This window comes from Rattus norvegicus, chromosome 4 (assembly GCF_036323735.1).
Source record: "Rattus norvegicus strain BN/NHsdMcwi chromosome 4, GRCr8, whole genome shotgun sequence".
NCBI classification, from domain to species: Eukaryota; Metazoa; Chordata; class Mammalia; order Rodentia; family Muridae; genus Rattus; species Rattus norvegicus.
This window is the reverse complement of record NC_086022.1, coordinates 10,951,474-10,978,026: the sequence shown is the minus strand read 5'-3', so window position 1 is coordinate 10,978,026 and position 26,553 is coordinate 10,951,474. Positions and strand designations below refer to the sequence as shown.

General features: G+C 47.8%; 1 protein-coding gene and 1 long non-coding RNA gene across 26 annotated transcripts in view; one reads left to right on the top strand and one right to left on the bottom strand.

Annotated features, from left to right (window-relative positions):
• The window catches only part of LOC120102471 (uncharacterized), a 5,318-nt gene extending 4,955 nt beyond the window's left edge, over window positions 1-363 (top strand). The window contains exon 2 of the long non-coding RNA XR_005504113.2: window positions 1-363. This exon is cut by the window's left edge and continues 2,091 nt beyond it. This is a non-coding gene — a long non-coding RNA (uncharacterized LOC120102471).
• Prkag2 (protein kinase AMP-activated non-catalytic subunit gamma 2) overlaps window positions 1-26,553 on the bottom strand; it is a 241,245-nt gene that overhangs the window by 7,913 nt on the left and 206,779 nt on the right. For 12 of the 25 annotated variants that reach the window (XM_006235951.4, XM_063286390.1, XM_006235949.4 and 9 more), the window contains 7 exons: window positions 15,461-15,567; window positions 9,683-9,764; window positions 7,434-7,492; window positions 5,733-5,778; window positions 3,793-3,847; window positions 2,513-2,639; window positions 198-363 (listed from right to left, as the gene is read on the bottom strand). In XM_006235951.4, coding sequence (XP_006236013.1) covers window positions 198-363; window positions 2,513-2,639; window positions 3,793-3,847; window positions 5,733-5,778; window positions 7,434-7,492; window positions 9,683-9,764; window positions 15,461-15,567 — 642 coding nt within the window. Of the gene's footprint in view, window positions 1-197; window positions 364-2,512; window positions 2,640-3,792; window positions 3,848-5,732; window positions 5,779-7,433; window positions 7,493-9,682; window positions 9,765-15,460; window positions 15,568-16,254; window positions 16,415-26,553 lie in introns of those variants that run through there. The other 13 variants (NM_001398879.1, XM_063286391.1, XM_063286389.1 and 10 more) reach the window with 3 other exon arrangements.

Here is a 26,553-nt window from a genome sequence, read left to right as displayed (position 1 = left end):
AAAATGAAAACATATGTTAGAAGAACATTTTAGGAACGGTAACTCATTAAAAAAAAAAAAGTCCTGATTGATAACTACGGGGCACATTCTCGTCTTCCTGCCGGCTAACTACGGGAGCTGGAGCCTGGCATGCGTTTCTCTGCTGTCTGCCCACTTCCCACTCATCCCGGCCCAGGAGCAGGGATGGCCTCACAGACCTGACTCATCCACCACAGGCAGCGCAGATATCCGTCTCTCCACAAAGATGTTCAAGGCTTTGATGATGGGGGTATTCGGGTGAATGAAGGCAATATTGTGATATGTTCCTATTCCGAGCTCATCCAGGTTCTGCTTCATGAAGGCGGGCTTTGGCATGTCAGACATCTGAGCAAGGAGAGACATGAGAATGTTCTAGAACCCTAGCAGACCCTTTCAGTGTACACACATCCAGATCTGAATGAAAAGCTATGTGCAACAAATTAAAGGCAAGTCTTTCCTATTAGAGTTATCCATCAGAACTGTTTCTCTCAAACCAGCTAACGGCTCCACATGTTATCTTTGTACAAAAAAACCAATTCTACATATTCATGGTTTCCCTTCTCTTCACACCAAAACAGTAGGAAGAAGATGAGATCGGCAGGTCTGTCTGGGAAATTAAGGCCCGAGAGCAGCACCGATGGAACCCTGCATTCTTAGGCCATCTATATTCAGCCCTGGGATCTGAAGGGACACTGAGCTCTGTGTGTTTGCACATCCTGGGCCTGACTGGCTGCAACTAAGCTGTTGCTGTTCCCACCTCCACTGACCGCACGCTCCCCAGATGAATCCAGTTTCTCACTATTAACAGCAAAGAATAAGCCAGCTGAACAAGATAGAAAGAGCCTTTACAATTAGCTTTCCTTTTCTATTTCAGAGGAGGAAGGATAAACTGGAAGAAAGTCTAGGATCAGGCTGGACTACAACAGAGTAAGGTCTATGGTTTCAAAGATCCACCTTTTATAAAGGGCAGAGTTGACGCCATCTTCCTGGTGTACCTTATAATTATCAGGAAAAGATGAACAATTAGAAGAAACAAAATGTTCAAGTCAAAGAGTTCATCAACATTCAAATCATGAGACTCCTAGAAATTTAGAGAAAAAAAAAGAGAGAGAGAGAAAGACCTATTAGGTCACCTAGTCCATCTCAGCACAGAATTCCCGCCTCACTGCCTACCTTCTGCATGCCTGGGAGGGTATCACTACCCTTCCCCAGAATGATCCTGATAACCAGTAAAAACTAGGCCCTGGTGTTGCTTTATTTGAAATATGTAGTTTTTTAATCTGAGAACCCTTGGCTGAATAGTCTGGCTACAAGGCTCTATCTACCATATTTGTCCGAACTAAGGTAACTCCCTTCTTCTCTTCAGACTAGATGGGTGACGTCATGAATAGCTGTAACAGCACCAACCAGACAGGGCTGCGTAAGGACACCTCGTGCAAGGCTCCCAACATAGTGTCTGCCAGCGGCCAGCGTCACACACGGGCTCCAGTGGCTGAGCATTGAGCACCTGCCCCTCCGCCCCAACCCTGGGTTCCTATGCTATCACAACAAGGAAGGTTTCCACACTCCCCATCACTGGCTGACGGACAGCACCCCCTGCTTGCTCTTCTTCAACTGCTCAGGAAATGCCACAAACGCCATTTCAGCAAATGATTCTTCTCCCAAGTTAGTCAGTAAGCTATGTGACCAGATGGACCACACAACACGTCTCCATCACTGATCCCTGGACACCTCTGTAAAACCCTGGCCCTGCAAGGCTGCATCCGAAAGATCAACTCGGGCCCTTCTGTAGACTTGTATGCTCCCTTAGTCCCTGATGGGAAGCTGCAGACAGGAGCCTGGAAAAGCCCCTTGGAAGCAGCTTTCAAAAGTTTATTTCCTTTAGTAAGATCACTTCAGACAGCCTTTCTGAATGGTCCACACCTCGCTGCTCCTCCTGGCGATGACTCCATGTTTACACAGGGGAGGGATGTGGATGAGACCCTCCCAGCACATTCCTGCTCTACCATGGTGTAACCCTTACTCACGTCTGTTCTGCCTTGGCAGTCTCTGGCCATTGCAGTTGAGAATGAGGTGACCCCATGGATGGTCCTTTTTTTTCTGCTCATGTTTCTAAAACCATGACCTCAGCAAACATACCACAAGCAACTTTTGCCCTAAATCCTGGCTCCCTCCATGGATGCCATAGGCCTCAGTGAGACTGATGTACAAACTGCTCAGGCTCCCCCTGCACAAGACGGACACAATGCCCGCCTATGGGGGGCATTCCCTGGTTTTACTATTTTAATACTAGGACTAAAAGATTTAGGACCAAAAGCATTTGAGCTGGCGTCAGCGTGGAGGACACACAGTGCACACAGTAGTGAGTTGGGAAATGGAAGTGTTGTGAAACGGAGACCTTGGAACTAACGGTTTCTTCTACTTCGAGCAACGGGAGCCCATTTACTTGACGTAAGTGACAGTCAACGCAACTACATCTTTAGGGACTACTTACAAAAAGCTGGAGGAACTTGAGGATTCTTTTGTGGGTAAGTATATAAAGTGCATTCCCACTGATAGGGTCAATAACTGGCAATCTGTGGATTTTATTTTTGATCAACGAGTATACAGCATCGAAGAGGCTGCGGGAAAAGCCATTAGAGTCATTAGGAGGCTTTCAAGGAAAATCAGAAAACCTTCGGACCACCCCAGCTACAGTACTCTCACTGCTTTTACATTACCACAACAAGAGGTTCATTAGTTTAAAACAGTCACAGCAAAGTTTTACATGGGAGCTCGTCACTCATCTGCTGGCTCATCCCAGACTCAAGGGGAAACATCTCCAGTCCGGGGGGTGTTTAACAATGCATCCGGGGATTTGTTTGAAGGTGAGCTGTAAGCCTTCAGGAAGACCAGCAGTGACCTCAGCACTGAGGCCGGATGCCACACTCCCAGGGTGCCCGCCTGCCCTGCCAGCCCACCCCGGGGAATTGTCCTTCTGTGTCCTTTTTGCCTTCTGCCACCACTGCCAAGGGGCCTGTTGGGTATACCTTCTCCATCCGTTTGGAAATGAGGTAACAAAACCAAGTGTCTTCTCTCTCTAGAGCTCTTGGGCTTAGACTGCCTCCTACTCTGTCCATCTTGTGCCGAGAGCCAGAGGCTGTGCCCAGCGCCTGCTCTACCCCCAGGCTGTGCCTGGGTCTCGCTTCGCCCTTCCAGCTCCCTCAAGGCTACCTCTGGTCTGGACTGCAATCACTGGGGACGTGTTTCACTGCTCTTCCCAGAGTCCAGCCACTGAACGTTGGGGTCAAGAGCGAAGTCCTGAGGATCAATAACTCTAACAGGACCCCTCTACTAATGTTGCCACAGGCAAGCTGGGTGTTCAAAACTGACCTGGATGACCAACCTCATGGCCAGTCACTTGGATCCACATTAGTTGTTCCACCCATTACTCTACTCCCCCTCCCTGTCTCAGGACTTGCTAAGTTGCCCAGGCTAACCTTATAATTGCTAGGTATATAGCCCAGGTTGGCCTTGAAACTTGCAATCCTCTTATGTCAATCTTCCCCAAGGTTCAGGAGTCCAACTATGTGCCACCTATGTGCCTGGTGTCGCTGGGATTTCCAACATCTCTCGACTTCTGGCATACTATTTGGATTAAGGAAGCTGGCCCTAACTAGACTGGTCCTAACTAGTAGTACACTGTCTGCCTACTTCTACTTATCCATCACGGCAATCAAATATCTAAATTGCACAGAATGTTTTCAAATGGGGGAGAAGAAGCTTCACGTTTACCTCGCATCTGGAGAGATATTCACCAAAGGCTTGAAGGTTTCTTGTAAGTACAGTTCTGCATTTGGAGAAGGAAAACACACAGTCAGTTACAGACTCGCTGTGTAAAATGCTACTTTATATTCCAATACCCTCAGCTGACAGGAACAACTAGACAAACCAGAAACCCAAATAAAAGGTCATTTAATTTACCCCAAATATTGTTATAGTCACAGTTCTTTAATGTGGCCTCAATTGTTTTCGGGACGTTGTACTTGTAGAAAAAAAAAATCACATGTAGTGGGGAAAATCCCTCTATCTTCATAGACGCTGGCAGCATCAGGAAAAGCTCTGATGCAGAGCAAAGGCAGCGGAAGCCACTGGGTCCTATCAAGTTCACATTACTCTCAAGAAATGAAATGTTTTCAGAATCCCTTAGAGCAGGTTTTCATAATGTGGGAGACAGCATCGCTCTAACCAGTGCTCTCCAAACGATCTCGTTGCATTTCACTACGCTGAAGCTCAGAACCCAGGGCATGTTGGGATCCTTGCCAGCCTATACTCGTTTTCTTTGTAAGGAAATCACAACTGCACTTAATTTGGTTTGCTGAGGACTGGATGCAGAAGGACATCCTGACACTGTCTCACAACACCCTGTAGTGGAAGTGCGAGAACACCTAATGGGATGCACACAGCACAGCTGGATGAGACGTGCCTGTCTTGGTACTGACCATCATGTCACTGACAGGCCATCTGGATGACATGCTGACCTAATTCATTCAGTCTGCCTTGATAAAGCATGCTCAGTAAAACATCCCTTGACAAGCTCTCAAAATCACATGAAATTAAAAGGGCCCGCAGAGGCCATGAGCATTCCATTTGAGGTTCTGACTTTTCAGCTACCTTGAAAGTTGGCCATCCTGCCAAAGCACACGATGAGAGCCAGGCTAATGCCTAGCTAGAACGTTTCCTGTAGGCGGTCCCTCCCTGAGCACTGGGACAGGGTTCTTATGCTCTGATCAGTGGGGGGCAGTGGGGGGGTCCTCTACCATACCCCATGGGAGTCTGCCCTGCCCGCTGTGAGGCTTCCAGATGACAACTTTCCCATAATGGAACAAGAATTTAAAATCTGACCCCAGTGTAGGTAAAAATAACATGACTGCAAAGGGTAAATTCTGGCATGGCAAACAGTTCTTTTGTATGTATTCATGTACTCTATCTGCGTGTGTGCACGTGTTTGTGTGTGTACACCAGAGGACACTGCAAGCACCCTCCACCACGTGAGACAGTCTGTTACTAGCTCTGGCTGGCTAACCGGTGAGCCCCAGAGACTCGCCTGTCACTGCGTCTCCATTGCAGAACTGAGTGCACCCTGCCATACTTGGCTTCTTTATGGAGGGTTCTGGGGACTGAGCTCCAGTTCCACGGCTTGCACAGCTATCTCCCTAGCCCAAGAGTTCCTGAAATGATTTCTTTTTTTTTTTCCAGAGCTGAGGACCGAACCCAGGGCCTTGTGCTTGCTAGGCAAGCGCTCTACCACTGAGGTAAATCCCCAACCCCCTGAAATGATTTCTTATTCTATCCGAACTGTCCAGTTAGAGCTTTTCTTGTCTCAGTTTTGCTGTATTTGTAGAAGAATAATTTATCTTAATTGCAGCTTGGTCTGTCCTAAACTTAGGCCATGGAGACCAATATCTGGGGGTGATGCTCTGTGGTAGGCTCCCTCAGGTCTACAGCTCCAGGTTTAGTGAAAGGCCACACACATGTGGCTACAGTCAACACAGTCTACCACAGAGGGACAGTGTGCACATTATATGGAAGTCCCTCAAAATGGAGAAGCAAGCAAGCAGAGTGTTTTAGCCGATGGGCTGTAACTCAGTACAGGAAATGATCTGGCAGTAAATCACACTTTCACATAGTGTCTTCCCCGTGTGCTGAAGAGGGCAAGACCTGGTAGAGCTTACCCCTCCACGTTTCAATCTTATGTTCCTCCAATTCATAAATCTGTACCTGCAAATAAGAAAAATTTGTGTCTACACATGTCACCATTCACACGGGCAAACAGCTCCCCATCTGTCACTCTCTTTGTAATTAGAAAATTAGGGGATACAAGGAGAACGTATTTCCGAGTACTAAAAAAATGGCATTAGCCTTGTACGTACTTACATTTCATTGATTTCCCCCCCAATTTTTAATTTACTAAATGACCACAGAGATTTGCTATATAGTATCTGCTGTCCTTTATATAATACAGAGTATTCAAAGTCCGGTAAAACTTACTTAATTTTTCTCTAAGTAAGATATTTTTTAGTTAAATATTTTAAAGTAAGCAGATGAAAGTAACAGGTTTTATGGTGGCCCTTCTTGTTTTGTACGTATGTATCAGATACATCACCTTAGTCCCCTTTCATGTGCACCCCTCCCTGCAGCTCTTTCCTTTCTTCCCACAAGCTGCCCTTCCTCCTGTTCTGATGGCACACTCAGGCCTCTGCCATCTGACTCCTCATTCCTCCCCTGAGGTCCCCCCACCCCTGTGCCCTCTCCCTTCTCAGGCTACTTTCTACCTTCCTGTCCTACATACAAAGATCTTCCTTCTGCAGGTTTCCTCCTGAAGAAACACACTTTTGTATGTTATTTGGGAATTACAGGCATGTACCACCTGGTGACAGTTTGATCAAAGTCATGGGTTGCAACCATGACTGCGAGAACCTGCCCAGGTTGTGGCCATCTCAGCCTGAGTAAAAACATATTGCTGTGCTTCCTCGATGGGATCAACTGATGCTTCTTAGAACAAGCTTCCCCGTTAACAAATGCATATTAGCGGATAACTGACTGCCACTTAGAAACTCATGGGAGTAACTTCTGCCTTCTAGATGCTCCATACAGTAGAACTAGTTAAATAAAGCAGACAAGTGACCTCCCCACCACAGCAGACAAAATTAAAACTGAGCTGTGTTTAATACAGGATAGACTGGCTTTCAGTTGAAATTGCCCTTCTAGAACATGCTGGGGTGTCTGCCATCATTGGCATCCAGAAGAGTCTTTTCTATTAGCAAGAAAGGGTCAGCACTGAATTCTTCCGTTTGGATTTCTATGTCCTCTTTCCTAGTTTCCTATAGCAGACATAAAGCCACGAACAAGGGGTCGGGGTGTAGTTCACGGTGGACGACTGCCTAGCAAGCCCAATGCACCAGTCCCCACCCCCACCCCCGGAACTGAGATAAATAACTAAATCCTGGATGGGTGCCCAGTGACTATCAATCGCCACTCAGAAGAGGCCTGCAAAAAAAAAAAAAAAAAAAAAAAGCCCTCAGCCACTTTATCTCCAGGCCCCCAGGCCAAGCACTAAGAGGAAGTGGGGAGGCAGCACCCTTCCTGAACACACCACCATGCTGCTGGTCATCAAGCAGCGGAATGTACACACTTCAGGGCAGTAAATTAGAAAGTGTAATTCTGCAAGCTGAAGAAAGCAGTTGCTACTTCTAAAAATTTTTTTTTATTTTTTACTTTTGCTGGTGCCTTCTCCAGGCTTCAGATAAATGACGTGAGGCTGGGCTCACTGCTTACTTGGGCTGGAAGTCTCGTACTGAACTTCCCTATGTTATATGCACTGGAAAAACCCATCCCACCCCGACCACATACACTGTGAGGTCCATGCCACTTACCATGGGGGATTTATAGTATCTGTGTAGTATGTTTATGAAATCTGTAATTGTGAGCATTCCTGAAACAGAGAATCAACAGTTAAAAACAAACTCAGGGGTGGGGAGATAGTTCAGTGGTTAAAGCACTTGCCACAGAAGCATCAGGAGTCTGGATCCTCAGGAACACTGGTGGGTGTTGTAATCCCAGCCTTAGATGGCAGAGTCAAGGGATCCCCTGAATAACCTGGCTGTTTACTAGGCATATTGGCAAACTCTGGGTTTGATTGAGAGAGCCTGCCTCAAAGTTAGTAAAGTGAACAAGTGATGGAGGATGGTTCCCGATATTAAGTTTAGGCCTCCACGTGCCCGCAAACATGTGTGAGTGCACACACGCATACACCACAAGCATATACCACACACACACACACACACACGACTATACATACACCTTCACCACCACACACACACAAATGTGCATATTAACACACATACATACACGACTACATACACCTTCATATACACACAAGTGCACAATACATACACACCACACACATGACTCTACACATTTACACACATACACATAGCCCACACACGTGTGGATATATGTTGATGCCTGCGCCATCATGATACTGAGCATTGGGTGTAGGCCTGCGAGGTTTAAGAACCAAAAATACAGACTTGGGTCACTCCTGTTGAGAAAATGAATGCAGAAGCTTTTACTAGGTTCACAGGATCGCAATAGAGAAACAAGTTTACATTCTCAGCAGGGAAACAGAAACTGAAACTAAAGCTGACACCAGTTGTTACCCCCTATGGCCAAACAGCAAGGCCAGGATGTTCCTTCAGGAGAACAAAGGCTTTCACATGCATCATGGAGGCTCAACAGGGGGCAAACGCTGGGGGGGAGAAGGGGGCAAGGGGAGGGGGGCAGCGCCAGGGGGGTCCGACACACATACATGACTACACACTTGCAAGTGTGCATACACATGTACATATATACTACACACACATTACACACACGAGTGCACATGCACACGTGCACAACACACACACACCCCTATGGAAAGAGACAGACGAAAAGACATGCAGAAGCGAAGCTTCCAGTGGCTAGTGAACCTGCTACAGTTACAGTTACTAGAAAATCTTGTAATGTACAACCCAAAGACCTCAGGCTCAGTCTAGGATATTAAAAAAAGAGCATACATTCCCTGCACTAACCTAAAAGTGCAAACTGAATCTAACAGGTGGTTAGATGGACTCGGAGTGTCTGGCAGGTTGAGAGAGAACCAGGCAGCACTCATAACTGCAAAGATCTGCAGCTGCATCTGAGTAGACTTACATGCCTCAGAGATACTGAGGTCCCCTAAGTGACATGGGACACCTGGAGAAACATTCTGAACACAATGGGGTTAGAAAATTCATTTATTGTGGACCTACTATGTGTTGGAAACTAGGATTATGAGGGTGAAAAAAAAAAGGATGTTTTCTGTAAGAGCATTATAGTCTAGAGGGAGAACAGACTTAAGTCGTTAATTTCAAACTAATGTCCTGAGAGCAGACCAACAGCACCTTTGGCCACTGACTTTGGCCAAATGTGACAGAGTCAACATAGTCGTAAGGCACACATTTTTTTCCTCTTTCGGTACCAAGGTCCGAGTCAGGGCCCAGCACATCCTAAGTAAGCCCCACAACACTGAACAGTAACCCTAGTTCTTGGCTATACAAGAATTTGGCACCCCAAGGTCTTGCTATAGCTTAGGTAGGAACTTGAGATCCTCCTGCCTCTGCACCCCAAGTGCTGGGATTACAGGTATGTACCACCATATCAGGGCTCACCCAGCATTCTGGCAGCTTAACGATTCAGCGGGCATTGATTACACTCCCATCCTGACGCTTGCTGTCACTGACAAGGTGACGAGCAGAGCCAGCACACACGAGCAAGTGCCTTGAGCTCGTCTGACCACATCAGTAGCCATTCTGCTCTCTGAGTTGATGAAGACACAAAAGCTTCCTCAGTGAACTCAGAGACTAGGTTCAAAAAGCGACGTTCCCTCCCCAGTCCACTTGAAAAGCAGAAAAGACTGCAATAAGGCTCACAACGTTGTCTTAAATTCACTAGTGGTTTGGTCTGGTCCAGTATGCAAAAGACAGAAAGTTCTTCAGCTCAAAGACTGTCTATCAGGCTGACCCTGCAGGGATGGAATCCTGGAGCCCTCTGCTCTGCGGGAAAGGACCCTTCCCAGACAGCCTTCCCCAGCCACGCTACTCACCTACGAAGCTCTGCTTTTTACTTTCCCACAGCGGCGCTGCACGGACTCCGTTGGCTACCAAAGCAAAGAAGGCCTTTTTAACCTGAAAGAAACAAGAAATAAAACATCCTTTTAAAGCATACATTTCAGGAGGAAAATACTCTCAACTAAGGTTTCAACAGAATCTTAACCAGTAATTAGTGATGGGAGTATTGTCATGTTTCCTGCACAGACATCATGACCAAGAAGCAAGTTGGGGAGGAAAGGGTTTATTCAGCTTACACTTCCACATTGCTGTTCATCAAAAGGAAGTCAGGACTGGAACTCAAGCAGGGCAGGAAGCAGGAGCTGATGCAGAGGCCATGGAGGGATGCTGCTTTCCCTGGCTTGCACAGCTTACTTTCTTATAGAACCAGACCAGGGATGGTACCACTCACAATGGGTCCCCCCAACTTGACCACTAGTTGAGAAAATGCCTTACAGCTGGGTCTCATGGAGGCATTTCCTCAAAGGAGGCGCCTTTCTCTGTGATGAGTCCAGCTTGTGTCAAGTTGACACACAAAACCAGCCAGTACAATAGGCTACAAATAATATGTGTTAGCAAAATATTTTTGTGTAGGGGTTGGGGATTTAGCTCAGTGGTAGAGCGCTTGCCTAGCAAGCGCAAGGCCCTGGGTTCGGTCCCCAGCTCCGAAAAAAAGAAAAGGAAAAAAAATTTTTTTTGTGTAGCTTTACTTAAAGGTATTTAGATGTGTCTAACTTTGACACTGTAACATGACACTGTCATCTTTGGAAAAATCAATCCAATTTAAAAAACCCCACAAAACCCTCAAAATTATATTTTCCCTTTGCGTGTGTGTGTGTGTGTGTGTGTGTGTGTGTGTGTGTGTAGGTAGGTAGGTACGCACGTGTGTGGGCACATGTGTGGAGGTTACAGGACAACTTCAGGTGCTGGTCCTTGTCTTCTGCCTTGGTTTGGGACAGGGAGGTCTTTGTTGCTGGATGCTGTGTATACCCGGCTAGCTTGCTGACAGGTTTCCACAGACCCTCCTGTCTGCGCCTCCCACCATTACAGGAGCAACAGATTACAGACACATGCTATCAAGGTCAGCTTTTTACATGGGTCCTGGGGATTTAGGTCCTCACATTTGTGGCAAATGGTTTGAGCATGGGGACATCTCCCCAGTCCTCAAAAGACTTGAAGTAAGTTTACAATTTTGTGTTCAGCCATATTCAAAGCGAAAGAATTATGAGTTGCATGTGGCCTATGGGCTACAGGTTGGCCACACCTGGTAGAGAGAGTGGGGATTATATTTTTCAAACTGAAAGGTAATAATTAACTTCACTTTTCTCTTCACTGTAACTAAATATTCTTGTATATTCAAATAATTAAAATCATACAAAATAGTTAAATAGCCTAATTTCCCCACATGTGATGGGTAATTCAGATGAAACATAGTTATAATGAATTATTTGCAATGATATGGATTGTTGTATTAAAAATCACAACAAATAATGCATCCTCGTCCCCCACAAAGATGGGAAAGGCAAGCATACAGTTGTACTGGTACTTCTCAGCACTTCAGACAAACATGAGCTCTGGGGCTGTGACAGCACAGGCGCTGTTCAGTGTTAACACACAGCACTTTGTTCAACTGTAAGACACACCCTTAGGGATATTGTCAGGTGACACACTTGATTTATTAAGGGCCAAAAGCTCAGGGCTGAAAGCAATCCTCTAAACAGCAAGTGCAAACAAGGAAAACACTCTGTAATCATTAATAATTCAAGATATGCAAATGAACATTAAAGCATTATTCAGAGCTGCTGTAGTGTGGACCTGAGGATGGCGCTCAGATGCCTGTGTGGGAGGAAGTGAGGACGGGGCTGGGATGCCTGTGTGGGAGGAAGTGAGGATGGGGCTGGGATGCCTGTGTGGGAGGAAGTGAGGACGGGGCTCAGATGCCTGTGTGGGAGGAAGTGAGGACGGTGGGAGGAAGTGAGGACGGGGCTCAGATGCCTGTGTGGGAGGAAGTGAGGACGGTGGGAGGAAGTGAGGACGGTGCTCGGATGCCTGTGTGGGAGGAAGTGAGGACGGTGGGAGGAAGTGAGGACGGTGCTCAGAAGCCTGTGTGGGAGGAAGTGAGGACGGTGGGAGGAAGTGAGGATGGTGCTCAGATGCCTGTGTGGGAGGAAGTGAGGACGGTGCTCAGATGCCTGTGTGGGAGGAAGTGAGGACGGTGGGAGGAAGTGAGGACGGGGCTGGGATGCCTGTGTGGGAGGAAGTGAGGACGGGGCTGGGATGCCTGTGTGGGAGGAAGTGAGGACGGTGCTCAAATGCCTGTGTGGGAGGAAGTGAGGACGGTGCTCAGATGCCTGTGTGGGAGGAAGTGAGGTCTTTTTTTGAAATAGGGTCGGGGCTGGAGAGGTGGCTCAGTGGTTAAGAGCACTGACTGCTCTTCCAGAGGTCCTGAGTTCAAATCCCAGCAACCACATGGTGGTTCATAGCCATCTGTAAAGAGATCTGATGCCCTCTTCTGGTGTGTCTGAAGTGTACTCATATACATAAAAATAAATAAATAAATCTTTGAAGTAGGGTCTCCCTCTGCAGCCTAAGCTGGTCTGGAACTTGTGATCCTTCTGCCTCAGCCTTTTCTGGGTTTTAGGGTTCTGGGTAATTCACCCCTCCTGGTGCTTCCATTTATTTTCTGTCTCTTTGCCTCCCACCACCATGGGTGACTAGGCCTCCTCAGTCACCTGTTCTCACCAGCAAGTACCTAACTTCTGCCCTAACTCCTGCCTCCAGGTCCCGGCCCCATGTGAATTCCTGCCGTCCCTGCTTTCAGTGATGAGTGGTGACTACGGAACTGTGAGCATAACCCATCAACCCCGTCCTCCCAACCCCGTCCTCCCAACCCCGTCCTCCCAAGTTGCTTCTGGTCACGGTGTTTCATTGCAGCAATAGTGACCCTGATCCCTGCTTGGATTATTTTTGGGAGTGGGATTCGTGTGTGTGTGTGTGTGTGTGTGTGTGTGTGTGTGTGTACGCGCGCGCACGTGCGCGCGCTCGCGGGTGTGCTGTGAATGCACAGGAAGCTCCATTTATGTTGCTGCAGGTCTGCCCTCCTTTTCCTTTCTTGGATGTCAGATTTGTCCCCCACAGCTCCTCTGCCACCACAGACAGCCGGGTAACGTCTACCATCTCCTACTGTATCAGGAGGTGATTCACCTGAGACATCGGACTTGGTTTTGTTCAGAGAGACAATATTCCATAATCTCTAAATGATCTTCTAATCATTAATTACTTCGCCCTTTCCAGCTCCTGACCATCGTCCTTGGCAATGAAAGCAGCACAGGGGAAGGGCTCCAGTTTCTCTGGCCACACCAGGGGACCACTCATGAGCAAGGGGACCAGCTCTTCCTTTCTTTTTTCTTTCTTGCCTTGAGACTAATGGATACCCAATCTTCCTTGAGCATCTTAATTCCCATCTCAGAGGAAGATGATAATAAACAGCTCTCTTCTCATCTTAGTCTTCTAGTTTACTTTTGATGACATGCACATATACATGTGTGTGTATCTATTTAACTTTTTTTTCTTTTTTTTTTTTCGGAGCTGGGGACCGAACCCAGGGCCTTGTGCTTGTTAGGCAAGTGCTCTACCACTGAGCTAAATCCCCAACCCCGGCTTTGAACTCTTAATCCTCCTGCCTGTCTTACAAGTGCTAGGACTGCAGGCATGTACTGCTACACCTATCTCTCTCTCTCTCTCTCTGTCTCTCTCTCTATCTCTGTCCTGGAACTTGCTCTGTAGACCAGGCTCAAAGGTCACACACAGAGATCTGCCTGCCTCTGCCTACCAAGTGCTGGGACCAAAGCTGTGCCCTGGCTTCTTTCCTTCTCAATGGCTGCACCAGGGTATTCTGTGATGTGTCCACTGCTAAGCCAATCACTGCACAGCCTCTGGGTTCAGGCCTCCAGGCGGGCCTGCCTTTTTTGGTTCCTGCCTGCTGCTCTTAGCTCTCAGTGGTGTGCCCAGGAGAAACAAGGCAGTTAATCTTCAAAGATTCAAGCACATCTTTCCCTCTGCTCTACCCAAAGCCAACATGTCCTGTTTTCTTGTGCATAAATCAACTCCCTCCAAGCTCAGACTCACGGGATCCATGATTCTGGGATGGGCCGTGCACATGGCTTTGATTAAGTGTACAAGTGACAGAACGTGGTTGACCTTGGGCACCCGGAAAACACTGCATTCTTCACATATTACTCAGCCTGGCTAAATTCTTAATTCCAAAGAGAGTCAACCCCAGGACACAATAATATCTAGATAAACGGAGGATTGGTACTTGTGGCTGTTTACTTAAATGTGAAGGGTCAAGAGCAGCTGACTGCTTCTGAGAGGACTGGGGGAGGCAGGGTGAGGGTGCAGTTTATTTTGGGGACTCAGAATGTCTAGTTATTTACTGGGATTGGGAACAACTGCTGTAGAGACATTTAGAATGACTTTCTAAGACCACCTTCCCTGCAGTAATAGCCATGCATTTGCTCTCCGTCCTATGTCAAAGGATCAGAGTCTTAGGGGCCTAATAGCACCCTGAGGGCTCCCTGTGGATCACCTGAGGGCCACCTGAAGGTTCCCTGGTTCAGGGAGCTCACAGGTCTTAAAGCCCATTAACAAAATCAACCGAATTTCCATAAATTTACAAAAAAAAAAAAAACCTGTTGGAAATGAAATTAAGCAAAAGCAAAAAACGACTTCCGCCTTCCTGTTGGTCTCTGGTGCAGGGGACAAAAGGCAGGAAGAAGAGCTCCAAGGAGGGCCTGGTGTTTCCTCCGAAGTGGAGCAAAGGCAGTGGTGGGAGGTGGACAGCAGCGGGGTAGAGCTGGGGGAGCCTGGGAGGCCTCTCCTTGGTCAGCTCTTTATGAAGAACACAGGAGGCTGGGAGGAATTTTTCTGGGTGCCCAGAGTCCCATTAGGGCTTAGGGTGAGGCTGCCCTCCACAGGCTGTTGTGGAAATCACACCCTTGCTGGCTTCTGGGGTCCTGTCTCTCTTCCTAAACCTTTTGGGGTCTCCAGCCACTCCCAGAATCCAGCCTTCACAAGCCATGTGCCCACAGGTTCTTAGCTTAGTATCTACCCATTGGAGCACAAGTGAAGGCCGTCTTATCTGGCGAGGTGGCATGTCGGTGTGCGCTCATTATTTGTACATAGAGATCTTATACACTGGATATAACTTGATTATTAAACTGAACACATAATTTAGAATTTTCACATGCAATTATAAGCCATATTGATAAAAATAAACTCCAATAAATACAATTTTAATAGCGAAATGATCAGGTTCAAATTTCCTGATTGGAAAAAAGAAACCAATAAAGTTCTTTTTCTAGAAATTACCCACCTCAATATTTTTTTCTAATATTTACCATATATTCATGGAATAACCAAGAGAGACAATCAGGTCCCAGTGAGGGAGGCAGGGCAGTTTAGTACACTTAGGCTTAGGCTCCAACCCAAGCAGACAGACCCGGGTTCAACTTCCACACCTCACGGTACTAGTTGGAGGATGCGGAGTCTGTGGATTAAGCTTTGATTTATGTTAAACTAGAATCCAGTGTCTGTGTCATAGAATTCACTCAGCAATAGTGAGTTCCTTATGAGGTTACCATGGGGATGTAGACAAAACCTTAGCCCAGGCCTGACTCACAGAAGAGCTCGGGAAAGGCCTGCTGTCATTGCTGGATTGAATTACCATGCACACGGCCACCAGCAACAAGCTATCGGAAGCTAGGCATACTCACTTGCAACGTAGTGTCGAAGACAACAAGCTTTGAGCTGGTTGGAACGATGTCATAACACTTGTGTGACCTCATGAATCGCATATAAACGCCACTCTCTGAGTCTTCTGCTAAAAAGAAAAGGCAATGGGTTATGACAAACTGCTCTCACCTCAGTGGGCAGAAACTGGGTTCCAAAGACCCACTGCTTACTTTATAGGAAGAGGGCAGTCACTCCTGATAATTCAGGATTGTTCCGGAAGTCCTAGCTGGCATATCAGGAGAGGAGGTAGAGGTGTGGGAGAAAGGCCTACAAGTGGAAAAGGACCCGCCCCTCCCCGCAGACTATTTGCGTATGATATGCTTGACTACCAAATGCTGGTGGACAGGCAGGAAGTCTCGATGCCGTCCTCTGAAGGCACTGGGCCTATTTTTCTTATCAACTTTCACTTTCTATCTTGTTATCACTGATTCTGCTTTCATTCTCAACTCTTATTTCCTTCCTGGGCAGTTTCTCTGAATGATCAGACACTTCCTCAAGTAATTAATCAGTTCAGCTGACAAATACCGACTGCATCCGGCTTAGTGTAGGTTCTTCCCAAAGCTACGCTTGAGACCAAGGGGTGAGCGAGGCAAGAGAACAGAGAAAACAAAACAAAACACCTCAAGATAAGGCTGCCCTGTAAGCAGGTTACAGTCTGATCTAAGTGGAGGCAAAGGAGTATGGGAGGGTGCTCCGATATCTTGGGTACAGAACTGTGTTCCAGCAGGAGACATCACCCCTGCCCTCGGGGTCAGGGGTTATTCCTGGGGGTTACCTGTAGTTTTTCTGCCCTGAAGCATAACTACCAAATCCCCATGGGCAGAGATGGTGGGATGAGAGATCAGGGGGAAGACAACCCCCCTGCCATTTGTCCCTCACAGCTCCCAGTGAGTCAGGGGAGGAGACTGTGACACTTCACAGGAAACAATACAGACTGTGACTGCAGCGCTCACACTATCAAGCACACTGCCGAGGACAAGGTGTCGAGTATGAGGGCTGGGACCTGCTGACGGCTTGGGGCGAGTGTGGATAAGCGGGTGAAACTGAAGTCGGTATGCTGCTATCTTTTCTCGAACTATTTATCTACCAGAGAAACGGGGTCCTGTCCAGGAAGAACAGCAACTGTGAAAGTGCTAGAATAGAAGCCAGGGAGGTTCTGATCCAATTCTGCCATCACCGATAGCGCTGGGTTCCTCATAAGCTGTTCTGTGGGCAACATCAGTTCAATTTACTATAGTTATCCAATACCCATGTTACCAGTCGCTTGCTCAATCAGAATTCAGATGAATGAACTCAAGACAGACACTAGCAACAATGGAATATGACCCCCCCACCCCCGTGCACACTTTACAAGACATTCTGATTTAACTGAAATCAAGCCTTTTGGGTTAGAGTGTAAATCAGGACTGCAGTGTTTGCTTCGCACGCATTTGAGCCGGCATCCTCACCAGAGCCAAGCACACAAAACGGGCTTCTCATAAGACTGTGCACACTGTAGATGTCTGTATTTCTGTAGATGTCTGTATTTCTGTCGATGTCTAAGATAACGATCTGAAAAAAACCTATGTAGTGGGATTATTCAAACTTGAGTCTTTTAAAAATATCTGTAAATTTTGTGTTAAACATATTTTGAATGTATCCGTCTTATTTCCCTTTGATTAAAAGTATTTATGTGTGTGCGTGTTTACAGTGGGTGTGCCACACAAACGCAGGTGCTCACAGAAGTCAGAAGAGGGCATCAGATCTCCTAGAGTTGGATAAAAGCAGTTGTGAACACTAGTGCCTGAACTGGGGTCCCCTGGAAAAGCAGTCAGCACTAACCACTGGGCCATCTGTCCACCAGCCCTTCTTTCCTTCTTTATTCCACTGGCTTTTACATTCAGAATACGTCTATCCTCTTGGTTAATCCTCTATAGAAATGCTCACACAGACACACTCAGAGGAGTGCTGCATTAATTTAGGTGCTTCACGGCCAGTGACGTGGACAAGATTAACAGTCATAGGGCCTGTGAGGGGGCTCAACAGGCAGGGATTTTTCACCAAAGCCCGGTGACGTGGGTTTAATGCCTGGAACCAACATAAAGACTGAAGAAGAGAACCACATGCACATATGCAAATGTTACACGGTCCTCGCTCTACCTCATGCCCACACAATAAATAAAAATTACACTAAGAAAAATTATCCCAAGTCCACCTCTTGAGAACTTGACAGCTAAGCACCCCTCTGGGTGCGATGTATGGAATCTCTCGTGTGACGATAGAATCCTCAGCTGTCAATAAAATGCTGTTGGCCGATTAGCTTAGGCAGGAAACAGGGAGGTGCGAGTTCTGGTACAGAGAGATTTCTGGGATAGAGTCAGGAGACGGGGAGGAACTCGGAGGAAGACAGTTGCGTAAAACTTACGGAGAGGTAACCAGCTACATGGCATGGCTTAGACTAGTTTAAATGGGATCACTGAGTTATGAACCAAACTGGCCTACACATTTATCCATGTACAAGAAGTCGAGGGTTAAAAACAGTGAGCGATCCCGGATGAACACGGAACATGAATGGTCTTGAATCCAGTTCCGGCTGCCATTCTGGCACCTTCTGAGCGCCTAGCACAATGGCCTGGTAAGCTCCAGTTTCCCAGCCTGCATCATCAAGATGTACATATTCCCTACACCTCTGTCCCGAAGCCTCATGAACCAAGAGTCAGCAGCAGCCCAGCTTCTCTGGTGCTGCCCTCAGTGCTATGCTTCCGTGAATGTGCGTATGTGTACAGTGCAGTGCCTTCAGGCAAGGGTGGAATCCACTGCAGCTGAGTTACAGGTAATTGTGTGTGTGTGGCCTTGTGTGGGTGCAGGGGACTGAACCACGATCCACTAGAGGAGTGGCCAGAGCTCATTACTTCCAAGGCAGCTCTCCAGCCTCGGGTACTGGACAGACTGAATAACGGAGAGGACCAAGCGTGCATCCTAGCTTGGTTTGGGAGCTCAGGGTCCAGGGAAGGCTGCTGCGTGTTCTGTGATGCTGTGTACCTGTACCAAGGACAGCACTTTAGCAGGCAGAGAGCAAGCCTGTGCTACAGGCCACAACATTCAGGGCAATTTTTTTCTCCTCAATTAATTCTCTTCAGAAGTGACCTCGGACAAACCTGGATTGCTTTACCAATCTCCTAGGTGCCTCCCCAGACATAGGAGTAGGCAGCTGAGATCACACCCAGCTGCTTCCTCACATGTCACAATAATAAACCAACTGTGATACCAGATAGTAGCTTCCACTTACTGGGGGGCGGGGGTCCTCATTAGCTCCAACTGCCCACGTGACCCAGCCTACAGTCCCCGGACAGGAAAGCCTCAGTCAGGAACTGCCTAGCGAGACCGGTGTATGGACAGCCTGAGAAAGGTTGTCTTGATTGCTGATTGATGCGGGAGGACCCCATCCACTGTGGGCGGCCTGTGAGTGCACCAGTAAGCAGTTTTCCTCCGTGGTTCCTGCTGAGTTTCTCTCCTGACTTTCCTCAATGACAGACTGTGGTCTGGAGGTGTAAGGCAAACAAACCCTTTACAGCCTCCCCATGCTGATCTGGCCATGGTGTTTGTCACAGAAACGGAAAGGAAAGGAGAACATTAGGATTTCTGTATTTTTTCCCACGTGCTTTTTTTCTTGTTTAGGAGCCCAGCTACGACAGCCCATAATTATCATGCCTGCTTGCGTTCCTCCACTCGGACTTCCCTTCTGCTGAACAACCTTGGTAGTTCTAAGGAGAGCAGGTAGATGATCTGGGGGTTCTGTTGACCTTGACTTGGTCGACGTCTCACATCAAGGACATTAACGGTGATGCTGCTGAATCATCAATCTTGTCGCCTGGCTGGGGATGTCCTCCTCAGGGTCCTTATTCCTCTTTCTGCGTTGTGGTTTCCTGAGCCCACACCCAGTAGGTGAAGGGTTGGGTTTATCTTCCTCAGGGCAGGGCATCTATGTAATTTGGCATAATTCTTTTGGGGACAGTTATTTATGTGTGTTCATGTATGAATGGACCAACATCAATCTGGACTCACAGGTATCTGTTCTCCTGAGTCGTAGCTGTCATATGTAGTGTTGTTCAGAGGCTTGCTTTAGCCACTCAGACACTCACTCTCTGTTTATACACCTGGGGGAGCCATGGAGCTCATGTCTGGCCTCACACGGCCCTGAGCTTGCTCTGGTTCTGCCTCCCAGGACTGCCCTTCCACTGCAGCCTTTACTCAGTCTGATCGGGAATGAGACCCTGTTAGAACTCTGTGCTTCCTGGATCAAAAGCAGGTGTGGGAGCCTGATTCCCCCTGAAAAGACATTTTATGCAGCCTCTGGGCCACAGGGAGCCATGTTGCCCACTGTTAACATCTTCTATTAGTATGATACACTGCTTACACAATGAACCCAGAGTGAGCATGAACCAGCTACTAACCAAGGTCCACACTGCTCACACTGCCTTAGTTCTGTCACGTCCTGTTGCCGTCACAGGCTCTTACCCAGGATTCTACACTGCACTCAGGTGCCTCTGGCTGTGACAGCTCGAGAGGGCTTTTGGAGCTTTCTCATGAACAGACTGACTGTTGAGGAAGATCTATAACGTTTTTAAAAATGAAAAAAAATTGCCTAAATTAAGCGAAACGGTAAACAGGTAAGGCAAATGCTGAATGTCAGTGGCGTGGATGGAGGAGAGATTTCCACTGGTACACAGCACAGTCCACAACTAAATCAGGCAAAGTTTATCCCACTTTCTCATCTTCAGAGAAGCCACTTCCTTCATTTACATCATTGTTAAATTCAAAGTTGCATTTGAAAGCAGAGAAAAACAGGTTAATTTGGGGTTAAAGAGGAAAAGCAAAAACAAAGACCCCACCCCACCCAAAGCAGCTTGTTCAGAGAGGGACAAAGAGGTCTAGACTTAGGTCCTTCTGGGTCTGAGCCCCAAGGTCTCTCCTGTCCCTTGGACCAACACTGTCCCTTTTCACTTCCGCCTCTTGCGCATCACTGCTAGGGACACTGACTGGTCCCTGAGGACCTGGCCCACCAGGTGGAGAACTGTGTTAGCCCAGAACTGCTGTTCAAGGGAGCAGCCAAAAAGCCCACTAGAAGGCAGCGAGTTCCCTACAGTGTGGTGTAAAATTAGTTCCCTACAGTGTGGTGTTAATTAGTCTGCAAGACGTAACATTTAAGCTTAAATAAAAATCATGGAATGGGGCTGGAGAGATGGCTCAGTGGTTAAGAGCACCGACTGCTCTTCCAGAGGTCCCGAGTTCAATTCCCAGCAACCACATGGTGGCTCACAACCATCTGTAATGGGTTCCGATGCCCTCTTCTGGTGTGTCTGAAGACAGCTACAATGTTCTCATTAAAATAAATAAATTAAAAAACAACAACATGGTAAACACTAAATGGGATATATGCAAATGAGATTACTCTTTCTAAAATTGGATTTGATGGCCTAACAACATGGACTCAATGACGTGATGTCCTCCCCACTCCCCCCATCTAGCCCCATGCAGCCAGAGTGGACTCAATTTAATTCAAGTTTCAGGAGTCTGGCTGAAACCCATCTGTCTGCCTGTCTGTGACGCCCCCTGCACCCCTATAAATGCATCAGAATCATACTAGAATATGCTTTGGGGAGTTGGCTTTGGGAAGGTGCTCCCAAGGAGACTCACTGTGCCAACGCACACGCTGGGTGCTCTTGTTTGTGGTCTACTGGGTCCTTTCAGTGTGGGCTGAACAGTGACACCCTGCACCCAGAATGGCCACTTAAAACATCTGGAGGCAAATGGTTTATAGTCAGGGATTTTCAGATGTCAGACAAGGAGTTTGGGACCAGACCATCCTGGACTCAGGACAAATGACTTCATAAAAGAGAGAAGGGTTGAAAGAGATCCAGAGAGGAACATGGAGACAGTGTTGGATGACAAGGACTGCCAGCAATGAGGAGAAGCATAGAGAGGGGGAGGGGCGGGGGACAGAAAAAGAAGAGGGGGCACAAACAGACAAAGAGCTAGACAGGGAGGGGTGCGCCTGGGAAACATTCTCCTCCAGCCTCTAGGGCTGCTGATAGCTTACATCAGACTTGTGGCCTTCAAAACTGTGGGAGAATAAATTTCTGTTGTACACCAAAGATTGGTTACAGAGGCCTCAGGACACTAACATACCTTCAAAGATCAGTTCAAAGAGCACTTCCTCCCGCAACATCTTGCAATGGACTAAATTGCTACCGTTCTGACATGTCCATTAGTGCTTTATGAGCAGTTGCCTGGGAGCCCTCGCAAGCCCACTGATTTACAGGCCTGGGTCTTCCAAAGCCTGGAGACTGAACGGGGAGGCAAGCAGGGCTCACACTTCTTTACATACTCAGTGAGTTCCCGTATGTGTTGGACACAAGTCACCACTGGCCACTGAAAACATATAGATCACGTGTGACAGGGGCAAGAGGAGATCTGCCCACTCTGTCAGACACAGCAAAAGCTTCCAGTACCCAAAAGGGGAGGCACAGGTGGACCCTGCCACAGGGGTCGACGGGGAAGCTAGACACAGTGGGAAATACACTTTCTTCACAGTATATGCCTCTAAAAATTAGGTTATGTGTGTGTGTGTGTGTGTGTGTGTGTGTGTGTGTGTGTGTGAGAGAGAGAGAGAGAGAGAGAGAGAGAGAGAGAGAGAGAGAGAGATATTGATTGATTTTGAGAGATTGAGATGGGGGAGGTCACTGAAATAATGACCAAATGGAAATAGCCCTGTGATTTAAAAAAAAAAAACACAAACAACACTTTAATGTTCCAAAGCTTAATAAGTTGTAAGTATAGTTTATACTAAACCTATTTTCTTTCTTTCTTTTCTTTTTTTTTTTTTGGTTCTTTTTTCCGGAGCTGGGGACTGAACCCAGGGCCTTGCGCTTCCTAGGCAAGCGCTCTACCACTGAGCTAAATCCCCAACCCTAAACCTATTTTCTAATTCTGGTAGGAAACATGGAATTAAGATTGCAGAAATAATTTAAAATGGTCATCCTATCTATCTAATTATCATTTGTGTGTGTGTGTGTGTGTGTGTGTGTGTGTGTGTGTGTGTGTACATGCATGTGTTCACTGGTGTGCAAATGGAAGCCACATGAGGATGTGGAGTGTTTTCTCTTACGACTCTGCTTATCTGCCTCACTGCCTTGACGTGGGGAATCTTACTGAACCCAAAGCTCGCCATAACGGCTAGGCTAGACCTGCCTGTCTCCACCTCCTAGTCTGGGGTTACAAGCATGTACACTCAGTCATACCTGGCTTGTTGTGTGGGCGCTGGGGATTTGAACTCAGGCCCTCATGTTTGGATAGCAAGCCCTCTTACCTACCGAGCTGTCTCCCCAGCACACTCACTATGTATTCTAAATATTCTAAAACCTCTGAATACAGCAGACTAGACAAATCCAAGCCTCAGTGGCACTCACTGTATCATATATTATTAATATTTTCCCCAAATCCACTTCCGTGGAACTTTAATTTAGAAAGCAATTGCAAAAATGTGTACACTGCTTCATCTTTTTGTTCTCATAAGATGAAGACGAGAACAAAAAGTGTTAAGTCAAGCAGAGGCATGAAGAGACGATCAGAACAGCAGACACCAGAGTGAGGGCTAACGGAATAATAGCTTCCTAGTGAGTGTTAATCAAACCTAAATGCAGGACGGCCGAGGAGACATGACTCAGAAATGGGCTCGGGCATGTCTTCGCTGGAGATAATGCCTACTGATTAATTCACTACTGTGAGGGGTAACTCTGCCAGTGGACAGGATCTAGAATGTCATCGTATACCAACATCTGGGCATGTCCTCAGGGGTTAGCTAGATCAGGTTAACTGGGGAGGGGGCACCCACCCTGCATGTGGGCAGCAGCAGTTTCTCTGCATCCTGACCCAGGATGCAACAGGACCATCCTCCTCACTCCCAACGCCACAATGGACTGTGTCTCTTTAAACTATGAACCCAGCAACCCTTTCCTCTGCTAATCTGCCCCTGTCAGGGTGGTGAGGAAATGAATACAGCTGATGACTACCAACTGGGCAGCACCATCAGGTAGCACTGCTCTCAAGCCCGGGCAGCCACGACAGGCTGTGGTTCCAGGAAGCCTGTTCCGGTCCTGGCTGCCCTGCCCCAAATCCCACCAGGACAGTTCTAGGTCCCTCCCTGAAACTCCTGCATGGTCTAGGAGGGCTATCCTGTCACTCTTGGGAACAGGCACACATTGACTGTTACATGGTTGATCTCGACCCAAATGGGAAAATAAAAGATGGCCTAAGGCCACACCTGGCCTCCCCTCTGTAAGCTCCTCCAGGTCTCCTCAGACGAAGACCACAGGAGGGGTGAAGCACCAGGCAGCACACGCTGCTGTCCAGTTTCCCTTTCTGGACAGGCTGTCGTATGACATCACCACGGGTGTGAATTATCCCAGCCTCACCCTTGAACAAAGTGTCAGTCAGAGGGACGGCTGCTCACGCCCTGTCTGTGGACGCCTTAGCGCACTGCATCTCTGTTTCTGTGGCTGTCTGTTCTCTGTGTTTCAACTCAGCTCTCAGTCTGGCCACGGACACCTCTAGGAATTGATCGCTGACCGCTGACCAGTTGCTTTGTCTTGTCACCACTGGGGAGGGAACCCAGAGGCTCAAATGAGTGATCTCTAACTGAGCCATACCAGCCCCGACACCCTCTGCTTTTATCCTTAAGATGTAAGACGGAGCTGAGAAAAGGGTGTCTAGAGGGTGGAGGCTACAGTGTGACAGGAAGTGAGGTCAGAGTCCTGGGGGTGGGAGGGGCAGGAAGAAGGGAAGGGGAATGTGTAGATATCTGGAGGCTCACTTGGTTCCAGTTCTCGAGGATGAGAAAGGTTCCCTACAGTATCTTCCACAGTAATCTACATTTGCTGCGGGACATTACTATTTGAAACAGCAATAAGAAGCATGAAGATGTCTCCAGGAATAGCAGCACAGAGTAGCTAAATACCACAGTGTAAGTAACGACACTGGCACACAGTAATCAACATTGTGGCCACTCTGCTCTCAGCACCAGCAACGTTAAACCTCAAGCTGAGACTAAGTCCATAAGGAAGGGAAAGTTACCACCCAACTCCTCAGACGAAGACACTGAGGCCTGGGGCTCAGATAACATCCTCCAGAGTAACATGACATTACTACTGTGAAGCCAGCTTTTCAGAAGTTCTAGACGGGACCAGAGCATGGCGACTGAGTATGGGTGACATCAATTCGACATTACACAGATTCAAGGCAGGAAAGAGAACAGAAAATCAGAGTGTATATGCCTTGTAGTCCTTGCAGTATGGGGCAAGGGAAGAAAGGACCTCAAGTGGGCCCCACAGTTAAAAGGAATTCAGGGGCACACAGACGAGCAGGTTATCTGTGGAGGAAGCCCATGGAGAGCAGGAGCTCCAGCTTCCTCTCAGCCATAGCATGTGCTTGTCCCCAGGGGGATGTTTGGTGAAACCTGAGCGGCTTTTGCTGCAGGCTGGGGTACAGCTTGCAGGCTCTCCTGGCATCTGGTGAGTAGAGGCTGTGTGTGCTCGCACACAGGGCAGCACATAGCCCAAGATGTCAGTGGAAGCCCTGCAGCAGCCCGGCTGGCTTTTTTAGCTCTTTTATCTGACTGCCTGCCTCTCCCATTGGCCTCTACTCCAGGAGTGCCCCCCAGCGCTGGCCTCATCCTCTGCGGGCGGGCATGGGGACATGCTGGGGGTCAGGCTGTCACAGAGCAAGGAGAGGTCAGTGCAGTGATGGCCTTACAAAATTTTCTAATGTCCTTTGATAGAATCGTGATTCCCCCCCCCCCCCCGGTCTAAGCTTGGTTAATCTCAGAAGAGAAAACTCAACTGAGAAAATGCCCCAATCAGGCTGGTCTGTAGGGCATTTTCCTGATTAGTGATTTGATGTAGGAGATGTCATCCGCTGTGGGGGGTGCTTCCCCTGGGCAGGTGGCAAACTGAGCAAGCCATGAGGAGCAAGCCAGAAAGCAGCACTCACTCCTCCATGGCCTCTGCTTCAGTTCCTGCCTCCAGGTTCCTGCCATGCATGAGTTCCTGCCTTTGCTTCCCTTGATAATAGACTGTGGTGTGGAAGTGGAAGCCAAAAAATCCTTTCTCCCCAGGTTGCTTTGGGTCATGGTGCATAATACTGTAACAGGAAGCAAACAAAGCTAAACATTAATATAACCCCAGGGCTTAAGATTAGGATGAATCCCACTGGCATTTATTCTCTTGCAAGTTTTTGGTTTTGCATGCATTCATGTGTGCATGCGTGCGTGTGCATGTGTATGTGCACTCTGTATATGCATGTAGGTGCTCACGCATCTGTGTACATACCCTTGTGGAAGTCTGAGGACAACTTTAAATGTCATTCCTCAGATGCTATGCATCTTGTTTACTGAGACCCCCCCCCCCCCCGGCAACACCCACTCCTTCCCAGGACACAGAACCCAGACACTGAACTAAAGCAAGTGAGGGTCACAGTCATGGTCACAGTAAGCAGCAGTTGACACGGGGACCAGGGCAACAGCACAGCTTCCTCCAATCTCTACTGTATTGGGGATCTTGAAAGGGGATCCTGGTCAGCTCTCTCGGCATTTCTTGAGATGAAGGGAGACTCCTTCTGTGTTGTTATGGACTTGTGTACGTCTTGGTAAACTGAGGGATTCTTGCCTGGGCCTGGCCGGAGCACATGGGGCTTCTGATAGCTGACATTTCTTATGCTTGCACAGTTCTGCCAGTGCCTTCTGCTGTCCTCTTAACTGCTGCCTTCTCTGGCCCTGACTTACGGATAAAGCAGGCCTCATAGAATACCCACTCTTCCTTTCCTGTGCCCAGGGCTGAGTACCAAGCTTCTATTGTTCAGGGAAAGTGGTAGAACGACTCACAGAGATTGGCCTGCCTCTGCCTCCCAAGCACTGGGATTCAAGATATGCATCACCACGCCTGGTCATATTTAAAAACAAAACAAAACAAAACATGGCTTCTGGGGACCATTGTGTGACAAATACTTTACAAACTAAAGAATCTCCCCAGCTTCTGCAGTT